The 11636-nt window shown below is 34.0% G+C and overlaps 1 protein-coding gene across 1 annotated transcript; it reads right to left on the reverse strand.

Annotated features, from left to right (window-relative positions):
- Positions 1-10300: 10300 nt before the first annotated feature.
- Positions 10301-10900, reverse strand: LOC124354051 (NEDD8-specific protease 1-like). Its single transcript, XM_046804224.1, has 2 exons — positions 10558-10900; positions 10301-10392 (listed from the first exon to the last, which is right to left on the reverse strand). The coding sequence occupies exons 1-2, from the start codon at positions 10898-10900 to the stop codon at positions 10301-10303; spliced, it is 435 nt and encodes a 144-aa protein (XP_046660180.1).
- Between the last annotated feature and the right edge of the window lie 736 nt (positions 10901-11636).

The raw sequence follows: 11636 nt of genomic DNA on the forward strand, positions 1-11636 counted from the left end.
TTTTACAATGCTTAAAGTTTGGGAAAATATATAAAATAAAAAGGATATTTTCACCACTGACGCCAATTATAATTAAAAATGATTCTGGAAAGAAACGCAAAATAACGTTTTCAGGTATCACAGCCACCTAATGACTTTATTATGTATCAACATGGCTCACCAAAACTGAAAATGTAGTGTGGATTAGTGCATGCAAGAGTTGGAGAATAATACATAATTTTTAGGCAATATCAGTGGTGCAATACATTATGACAATATGGAAGAGTGTGGCACTCACCTGAAAAACATCGAGGTCGAGAGATGTTTAGTTCTCACATCACTTAAGTTTTTGTATCTAGGAAGCACTGGATATATAATGTAATAAGCCGTTGATAGGAAGAGAATCTTTATTATTGAAGTTATTTTACTTACAAGGCAAATTAAATTAATGATGTAGTTAAAATATTTAATCTCAAATCTACAACGTTTCTTAAAAAAAAAATCCGTACGCTCCTACACGGGGTTTCAGGAGTTTATCGGAAGTCCTCTTTACCGATGATACTACACTGATTTGTTCAAATAAATATACCCATGTACTCAATAAGTCATTGCAGACAACTTTTTAGGAAGCAGAGAGTTGATTTTTATTAAACGGTCTAGCTCTGAACAGAGAAGAAACCACCTCAAACTTTTGTAAGAAAAAAAACTTCCTGTGTTGTCGTCGGTGAGGTTCTTGGGGGTCGTGATGAAAAAAACCTTGAAGTGTAAGGGTCATGTAGCACGAGTGGCTTCAAAATTAAGTTCTGCTTGCTCTGCGATTAAGGTCAATTCTTGAGTCATTAATCCTGAGACTGTCTACTGCTCCTATGACTACTCGCACCTGAGATATGGAGTGGTGTTCAGATGAAACTCGGTGGACTGTAATAAGATTTGTATTATTCAAAACAAGAATTATTCGGAAAATATATCAGCTGAAATACAGGCAGTTCTGCAAACCCTTTTTAATTCATTTTAGATTTATGACTTTGGCCTCCCTACATATTTATGAAACTATGCGTGTACATAAAATATGCAACGAAATTCAATACACACCTGTATGAGCATAACTGTCGCCGGAGGTAAAGAGTCCTTCATTATCCGTTCCACTGATTGACCTTATATGAAGCTGGAATTTACTATTGAGCTCTGAAATTGTATAAAAAGCTTTCCCCACATCTCAAAATTAAAAATTCCCACAAAAAATTCAGTTTCTTTTTAAAATCGGAGTTTTTAAACGATTTAAAATAATGTAATTTAAAGTTTTTTTCACTCACAGGAACAAATATGTTAATTTACTATAGCTCTTAGAACTTTTAAATGATTGACTTTTTACAAATGATGTTATATCGACAATTTGACGTTTCATATGATTACTTGAGCATAGCTCAGTATTGCATACAAAACAGTAATAAACCTTTTTGAATTTGAATCTTAGTACATGTTAAGGACCTCTGTAACGAAATCAATACTATTTGCTGATGACACTACACTAGTTGTCTCTAATGAAGACATTAATGAACTAAACTCTAGTTTACAATTAGCATTATTAGAAGCTCAAAATTGGTTTACTATAAATGGCCTCTTATTGAATAACAATAAAAGCCAGCTCATATAATTCTCAACAAAACAAAGCTCTGTTGTCAAAACTAAATGTGAGGACATAATAAGAGTGTCATCGGCAAAGTTTGTTAGTGTGGTAGTCAAACAAAATCTGAAATAGAAGGACCATTTGTCATACTTAGCTTGCAAGTTAAGCTCCGCCTGTTTTGTTATAAAATTTATGCAGTGTCAGCCAACTATGATACTGTCATAACAGTCTATTACGCCTATGCATATTCGTACTTGAGATATAGGTTGATGTTTTGGGGGAAATCGGTTGAGTCAAACTAATTGTTTTTTATTCAAAGAATGGTCGTAAGTACAAAATGTTTAGCATATTTCCCAACAATTGTACTGGTTACTCGCTGCGCAATACTGGTTACCATTATCCAATACATATAATTAAACTGTACGAGGAAGGTGCTTAATACTCCACTATGAAATTTTTCAATGCCCTTCCAATCTATTTACAGCTTGAATGCAGCGTGAGTTCTTTTAGAGCTTCCCTCAGACATCACCTTATAAGCGGGGCGTTTTATTATGTGGCTGAAGTTTTAATTGATGGATAACCAGTTTGTTTGTTCTTTGTTTAAAGGTTATTTTTGACGATGGAAGGATTGTGAAGGAAACAGGATTTTTCCGGACATTTGCCATCGTTCAGTGAAACAAGAAAACAGTAACACTACGTTTCGAGATCAGATTGCAGATCTCGAAACGTAGTGTTACTGGTTTTCTTGTTTCACTGAACGATGGCAAATGTCCGGAAAAATCCTGTTTCCTTCACAGTTTGTTTGTGTTAGATATTTCATAGATCTTTTTGTTTGTGTCATAAGAGCGTGGATTTTTAAGGTGAAAATTGATTTTGTGTACTATATAGTACTTATATAATTCACTTGTTTATTTCATGTATTTACATGTATTTTTAAATATATGTGAAGCCAATAAATTTATAAAAATAAATTAATAAATTAATAGATAAGTTTGAGTTTTCATCCTGCTAGCTATAAAAGTTTCTGGATATACATTATATTATATATGTCGTTGGTTAACAGTAATCCCTTAAAATAGCATTCAAATATATGGACATGCCGCAAATGCCATGGATTACAGCACTTAAATTAAGTATGAATTGCCTCTTTCCCATGCAGTTAGAGCCATACATTCGATTTACAGTGTTCAATAAAACTTTACAATCACTGCATAACGCTTGCGGAATTCTTTTCTGTCTACATCATATCATATGAGTCATTCCAGGCTTTGGCTGTATTAAGGAAATTTTATATAGATAGATGACTGGGAAAAGTCTGTACTATTGACGGATATATGCATCTGTGAGTTTATTTTCTTTTATTCATATATAAATCCTTTAAATTATATGTCATGTACATGATTATTTATATACTATGTTATATTTAGATTTGTGTATATCATGAGGTATTAAAACCTATTTGTAGTTTCATAAAATGTTACTCCATTTTAATACAAGGTAAGGCTAAGAGAAAGCAAAGTAGGACTAAATTTGTACGTGTTTTATTTAGTTTAATTTTATATTTTTTATCCGTATCCGTTACTGAAAACTTGAGGTTCGTTATTCACTGCATTACTGATTATAATGTAAGTTATTCATTTATAGCGACCAATTGATATGAATATAACTATATTTTTATTACATATAAGAGTTTTATAAGAAATAGTTATAAATAATAAGTTATAGTTAATAGTTGAATACATATTTTGTAAACATTTAATTGAGGAAACGAAAGAATTGTGGCTTAAGGTAAAAAAAATAGTGTCATATAGTCAGGAGGGAAGTACGTATGTAATGTTATTAATCAAGAATCATCCCTTAATATACACATTTACGAATTTAAACGTTTTACATTGGAGGTTTAAGGATAATTTTGAATATTATGTTGGATATCACTACTGTATTGGGATTAAGATAGTATTTTGATAGGATACTTTGATGAAGCCTACACTGTTATTGTATATTCTGTGATGGAATATTTAAATTACTAGACCTATTCACAGCATATTTAGCGTAATTTTTGTCTTATTAAAATCTAAATGGTAAATTTTAATTTTCAGAATAAATATTACAAGAGTTAATAATTAACAGATTTGCTGCCTTTAAATTATTTGCAATTGGCTAATGAACATTTACAAAGGTGAATATTCCTCTCATGAGAATTATTTAATTACTGAAACATCAAAGATGCGATCCTGCGCTAATCACTTAAGTCGCTTATTTGCAATTCATACTTATTGCTTCTGAAATGAGCGATCTTAGAAATGTTTTCCACTTATTATTTACATTTATAATAAGTTTATTTTCTTTAAGACATGATAAATATATCCCTAAAAGTATTCCGTTTAATGTTTAACGCTTAGATTTAATATGCTTTATAAAAAAATACATGTCATTAAATACAAATTAGTTTCTTATTAAATGTGTAAATTTACATTTATTACAACCTATGAAAATACAGCACTAGTCTAATTAACTAACAGAGAATAATGCAACTTTTAAATTAAAATTAAAAAGTAAAATTAGCTATAAATTAATTTATGCTGTTAAATATATTTATTGTGAGGAATAAAGAGAAATAAGTAGAATCAAATTGAACCACATAATAAGAGATAAATTGTTACATTTTACAAACCAATTTACTACAATATTTAATACGATAAATTAAATCAATTTCATAATCGTTACTAAACAATAAGACTCCCAAATTAAATCAAGTGAGAAAATGCGGTGAGGTAAACAAACTTCTTGGAAATGGACCTTTAATGGAATGTATTGATCGACTCAACTTAGGCTCAGAAAGATGATCTTTGATCACAAGCTGGCCTCTAGACGGATCAATGATGTACAGAGTGTGGACAGGAAGGCCGACGAAGTTTCCAGAGCGAAAATATTACTGCTGAAACAACACTTTGGCATTTAAACGCTAATCCACACTTTACGCTAAATTACAGTATACAGACGAACCAACAAAAAAATTGAATTGCAAAGAGCAAGTAAAAAAGTTACCGAGTTAGTACATATGACAAGGGTCATGACAATAAAGAATAACAAACAACTTTAGTGGACTGTATTAATTACTATACATCAATATGACTTTAAAACAATATCTGGCTTCGATGATCAAAGTGTTACGTTCGGGAGAGCAGGAATAAAATCACACAAACTAGAGATCCGGCTCGAAGGACCAAAGTATTAAATGTAGAACGAGTGATACAGACAAAAATTAAAACAGAAACAGTTATATCCGGAAATGGATGAACAGGTGAGACATGAGGGTATAAAGAGTGTATTTAGGATAGATCCCCATTCACCGATTTTTATAATTCCTGCCTCGAATCCGAGGAAGGAGGAATTCCGGCTCGTTCAGAGCTTCCAGGGCTGCAGTGGGATCCACGGAAGAACGGGTCATTTATTTTCACTGAGAATCGTCACTGGCATTGAGTTAGAAACAGGTTTAGGAAGGAACTAACACGAGAACAAAATGGTAAGCGATGGCGGTCACACAAGGTCACTTCCGACTTTACACTGTGCCCTAAATGTGAGAAAGAAAAGAGCATAGAGAAACACACTTCCACTACCACGAGAACGAAGGAATAAGCGACCGGACCATGTCATCTCTACATTATACACTGCTAACGAGTTAGAGAAAATTGGGCATTGGGACCCAAGACAACACTGCCCAAGAAAGAACAAGTGGGAGACTATGTGAGTGATCACGACCGGAATATATATTCAGAACGCCTCCTACGGTACAAATGAATGCTCGGGCGTCTAAACGACGCTTTTGGACGGCGGACAGACAGAAAAGACCACGCGAAGTGTTCATCAATGAGAGACGGCAGTTAAATCGGACACCGGTCACTTGGATAAGCTCACCACTATCGACTTTGGCTTATGAATGCCCTAAACTATTTTCACGGCTATTAAAGTCTTCCATTAAATATTAAAAATTGAACCCTACTCTACTGGTTATATTGCAAATATTATATAAGCTCACTTATATTATCTATATAGAGTGTTTTGGATATTTTCAGACGTTTTTATGGATCGCTATTATTGTTGGTTACAGTCACCACATTGTTTAATTACAGTTGGATTTTTAAGTTTTAGTATTCTGTATATACGTAAGTTTTTATTAGAAGAATTTCTCTTAAAAACCCCTAAACGTAAATTAAACTACTTTCCACTAATCTGAATATTCATAATGTATTTAAATAATGTTTGACCAAAATAATTGCAAAAAGCCATTTCGAGATTGCAGTCACTTAATAATATGACAAATTTAGACGCAAACATTTTACTAATAATCTAGAAGAGCAAATATTCCAGCTTTAGTGAAGACATTCTGCAGTTAAGGACTTGAGCCTTTTCTCATCACAGATTAAAAACATTTAGGTGACAACACATTTCTTAAATATTACATATATAGGCCAGTGGTAATATTCATACTGTAAAAGAAATTATTGTATGCTAAAACACTCCAAATAAGTTTATCTATTTTAGTAAAACATAACATGAGCTTGTCACCACTTACTTATACCGTTGCCTTAGTTTTGAATATTTTATTACAATTTGCTGTGATTTGTACAAATTTAAACATGCACTGATAATAATATTATAGAATGTCATAATATCTATACATGTACGATAACAGTACAGCCTGCATTGATTTGTTGTAAGATTTATGAATCTGACATTGGATGTTATTATATAAGGTGTCCCTTAACCCCTTACCAACCTTTTCAGGTATAATTTTTGAACCAAAGAAAAACCAAAATATCATTTGGAGAAGGTGGTACTCCTGTACCATTTTCATGCACATGCGGGTTTTAATGCTCTGTCAATTAACTTAAAATAGTGTAGTTTTATCGCCTTTGGCAAACAATCCATGATTTACGACTGGACTTTAAAACCAGTTATAATATATTGATGAAGTTTTCTTTGCAAAATCTCCAAGAGTAAAACCTGTACTCTCTTTCTAAATTCATAACCTTAAAGTAGGTTAGGCTACTGCAAAAATTGACAGAATCAGACTCGTTTCCACGAAGCAAGATCAGACGCTATAAATATAAACTGGCTCAATCAGTGCGCAACTGATCCGCGCATGTCAGTCTGGCCGCTGCCTGGGACTACTATCAGGCAAAACAAATTCAAATTCAAATTCAAATTCTTTATTGTGTAGTATGACAATTTTTACAATAATTGTATTACACTCGTCAGAAAAATATGGTTTAAGTTGCATATCTAAATAAAACAATATTTCTCAAACTTTTTCACAATTTCTATGGCCACTTTTAAATTACTAATCGGAAAAAAAAACTCACCAACCGAGTAAAAAGCTTTCTGTATGAGATAGTTATATAATAAATTTTTTTGAATTTTGTAGGATTATTTTCCATTGTAATATTTTGCGGTAGCCTGTTATATAATTTTGGCCCCATATTCTGGGGAAGTGAGGCACTAAGCTGAAGTCGATGGGGAACTTGCCTATGTTGAGCGCTGGATCTTGTATTGTAATTGTGGACGTCCGAACCAATTTGGATGGAACCGTATTTGAATTTGTAGTGCACAAGCATTTCGTAAATGTATAGAGACGGGAGGGTCAAAATTCTATACGACTGAAAAAATGTTTTACATGACGCTCTCCTACGTACGCCGGCTATTATACGGACGGCTCTTTTTTGCAAATAAAATACTCGTAGAAAACTCCCTACGTGACGCTGAGCCCCACAGTATTATACCATACCGCAGCCTTGACTCGATCAGGGAGGTGTAGATTAGTCGTAAAAGAAAATAATTTTGATATTGAGAATATCTGCTTAGTAAAAACAATTGTGATGATAATTTTGAGCATAGCATGTCTATGTGCTTTTCCCAAGTAAATTTACTATCAAAAATTAATCCCAAGTACTTACAATCTGATTCTAAAGGCAATTCGAATTCATTCATAACGATCAGTGGATCGATTTCTGAGCTAAAATAATTTGAAAAAGAAATACTTTTGGTTTTTGAGGGATTAACATGTAAAATTATTTCGATTTAAGTATTGATATAACTTTGTTAGTTGTAAGAAGCAGTTTATCTCTATATGCTCTAATGATTTAGCTTGGAAGATTAAGGCGATATCATCCGCATACATCGTAATATGTAACTCTGGAAAATTTATTGTTAAACTGTTTGTATACATGATAAATAATATCGGCCCCAAAACGGAGCCTTGGGGAATACCAAAATTTAATTCCCAATTTATTAGAATTTTACATTTTTAAACCTGAACACTTTGTTTTCTATTTAGTAAAAAAGATTTAATCCAGTTGAGGGCTACTCCACGCACTCCTAGGCGACTTAGTCTTTCAAAAAGCACTTTCATGATCTAGGCAGTCGAATGCCTTTTGAAGATCAAGAAATACCCCTACAGCTTTACATTTTTTTATCTAAAGCGTCGATCGCATGGGTTGCAAATTCTGCCATCGCACAAGCTGTGTTTTTCCCTCTAACAAATCCATATTGTTCTTTACATAATAAGTTATGATGGAAAAGAAAATCTAGCAGTCTATTAGCAAAAAACATGCTCAAATATCTTAGAAAATGTTGAAACATTTGCAATTGGTCGATAGTTTTCACGGGAGAACCCGTATCTCCGTCCTTGTATATAGGCCGTACGATAGCTTGTTTCATTTCCTGCGGAAAGAAACCTTCCATCAAAGAGGAGTTTATAATATTCGAAAGGGGTATAGATAAGGCATTTGCACATTTGCGAACTAGTTTATGTGATATATACCATCGTATCCGGAAGCATTTGAGTTTTTTAAATTTCATTATTATTTTATAAATTTCTCTGGGGTCTGTAGGAGTCAGCATGAGCGTACTAGGACAAGTTTTTTCATATTGTGACTGTAACCGTCGGTTCCGTTATCATCGAACTCTTATGTTTACCAACATTAGCAAAATAGTTGTTTAAGATTTCCGGGTTCGGCATGTCTGCTGGTAACAAAACAGGTTTTCTGTTTCTGTCTTGATCTATTATTTTCCACGCTTCTTTACCTAAATTATCGGTATAGCGTAGACGTTCGCACAAATAAGCCGCTTTAGCAACCTTTATAAACCTTTTCGGTATATTTTTCTATAATTTTGGTAGTATTCTAAAAAATGTTTAGTCTTGTTAGTTTTTTTCCTATAATCAAGTTCTTTAAGTTTTCTCGAAGAAATTATTATCCCCTTAGTAATCCAGGTATTTTTTCCTTTTCCTTTTTACGGTTTGGTTTTGTTTTAATGGGACAGGCTATCGAAAAATAGTGATTAAATATATTTATAAAACTACTAAATTTGTCTCCGGTATTTTTACGATCCTTCAACAGTTTCCCAAGACTCTTTATTTAGTAGATAATTTAGTATTCTCAGATTTTCCGGGCATGTATTAGGTGTAGCGCAAGCGCTCTGGCCTGAACGAGTAATTTTGGCGAAGGAATTCGGAGGTGAAACTGTAATCAACTGAGGCAAAGTGATCGGAAAGTCCTGTACCGATTACGTCGACTTGCAACATATCAGCGTTTAATATTCGATAAGACATGATCAATTAAAGTTGAAGAGGTGCCCGTTTCTCGTGTGTTGGTGAGTTTTACAAATTGCTTTAAATTAAACTCCCGCATTAGGTCCTTTAGTCTATTTGTTTCAGGACTTTTAACAAGCCAGTTCAAGTTCAAATCTCCTACAACAAGACATAGCTTTCTATTACTTAACAAATAGTTCGACAACAAACTGGTAAAACAATTTGAAAAACATATTTACATTTGAGTAGTGAGGTGACCTATAAATACCAAACAAAAAATATCTTTTCACCATATTTAAAATTATTTCAATCCCTGACAATTCTAGTGACATTTCTTTAGAAAATCTACTTACATTAATCATATTTTACATTAATTCCATTTTTACATAAGATAAACTGAACCTCCACTACTTTTGTGTTCCGACCTTGAGAACTGACTAATAATTTTATAATTCTGAAAATTAATTGACTTTAACTCGTCTGTTTTCAAGCCATGTTCACTAAAAACCGCCAAGTCAGGCTGTTCCATGTGTAAAAATATATTTATCAAAATCTATCTTATCTCTCATATACTGTACATTTAAGAGTAATATTTTAAGGTTTTCAGCATTTACTAAAGTTTGTATATTATTATGTTGAAATATCAAAAACATCTAGGTATATTTTAGATTTGCTGTAGCAGAACGCTTTTCATTGTCATAGCTTTATATGTTTAAACTTTTTTGATTTATTTTGTCTACCATTGCCCTACATAGCTGATGTTTTACCCCAATTATTTAGGTGTAGACCAAGAGAGCTATAGTTTTTTTAGGTGGTGTATTTGCTAATGATAAGATTTTCAAGTGGTCGTATTTCAATGCCTCAATTATTAGTTCTATGTTTATTTTTCTTATTTTGACATTTAGGTGGGGCTTATCATACCTTTAAAGGTACGGTACAGACAATAACATTAGTATTTTTTGTTTTCTCAGCAATTCTTTTTACATAGTCTTTTGCACTAAATTCAGTTTTCTCTTCAACATTGTTCGAACCACTCAGAAACGATAAGGCGATCGTTGTTGCTTAATTTTTTCGCCTCGTAATCTAAGTCACTGACTATGTGCTCACTCTTGCCACTTGACTTCACAAACACTGTACACTGCAAAATTTTCACCTAACTGATTCTGCAGCAAGTGACCGTAGATTACGACCATGGCTGTCAGATAGCAATGTTACTTTACTAATTAGCTTATTTCTTGTTTCTTTGGTCGGAGTTGTATGGTTTGATACTTTAAACTAATTTGTTGTTTTTATTTTTAAGCCAATTTATTTTGCTGTAAATTTTGTTTACTGAAAAGCTTTTGTTTAAAACAACGATCACCTTTGATGCTGATGTTGCTCACGATCATTGAACATATAAGTTCAATATAGTGAACCACATAAGCACCACACTCTACTCCACCTTTCTGTTGACGGCATTGAATCTGTACCACGTTGACGTCAGGGTCACCGCTAAGCGCTACTGCCAGTCTCTGTGCGTGTGGGCGGTTCAGGGGCTCCACGCTGTCCAGATGGCAGTATGTGTTACTCTCCCTGGTGTACACTAATAGAGACCAGTGGGTTCCGCCTTCTCTCGTCTCGTCCTCACGGTTGTTCACCGCCGCCAGGACGTAGTCGTATGTGTCCAGGGCCAGAGAACTTCGCATCTTGACTGTGTCCCTCATTGTCTGTGTTGATCTTGAGGAAGTGGCTGACAGAAAGATCTATTCTTTGCGTTGCCAGGGACTTGGATCTGGTCTAGGTACATCTTCATCTCCTCGTCACTCAGGTTATACCAGTCGGAAGTTTGAGTATCGTTTGTCGCTTCTTCTACTTGTTCCCGCTTCCTCTCGCTTTCTCCTCTCGCAAAGTCTTCCTGGGCGTTTTCTATTTTTTCTTACAATCCCTGCCCGCCAGCTCACTGATAAAACCCGACGTTACCCCGATTACTGGATTTTACCGCTGCTCCGCATGCATTGTGCTAGATAAAACATCCACGAGTAATAGTATCTACAATTTCCAGGCGCTTCAAAATATCTGTGGAGGGCACTTTATTGTTAATGCGATTTTTTTTCTAATATTATATTAATACATAATTGACCCTGCATTTTTTGTTATCACAAAAATAAATAATAATACTAAGACAATGTCACTTGTTGTTGAAGATGCAAAAAAGGGAAGGTCTACTTTATTGTACGATAATAATAAATTTAGGGAAAGCTATGTGCTGAAAAGTGGTGAAATTATATGGCGATGTCTGGGAAGAAGTTGCAAAGCAATAGTAAGGACGGATGCCTCTAGAACTGCAGTTACCGTTTCTAACGGCAAGCATATCGGCCCTCACCCTGTCACCATGCGATCCTTGATGTCTCCTGGCAGTGGTACTTCATCTGGTATTGTCTCCTCTTCGCCCTCGCCCGC

This window comes from Homalodisca vitripennis, chromosome 1, assembly GCF_021130785.1.
Source record: "Homalodisca vitripennis isolate AUS2020 chromosome 1, UT_GWSS_2.1, whole genome shotgun sequence".
Lineage (NCBI taxonomy): Eukaryota > Metazoa > Arthropoda > Insecta > Hemiptera > Cicadellidae > Homalodisca > Homalodisca vitripennis.

Bases quoted from the DNA above. Each gene is read 5' to 3' on its own strand.
- LOC124354051 (XM_046804224.1), bottom strand. From the start codon at position 10,900: ATGAGGGACACAGTCAAGATGCGAAGTTCTCTGGCCCTGGACACATAC. The intron at 10,393-10,557 runs GTGATCGTTGTT...GCTATCTGACAG, and splicing joins GAGCAACATCAGCATCAAAG to CCATGGTCGTAATCTACGGT.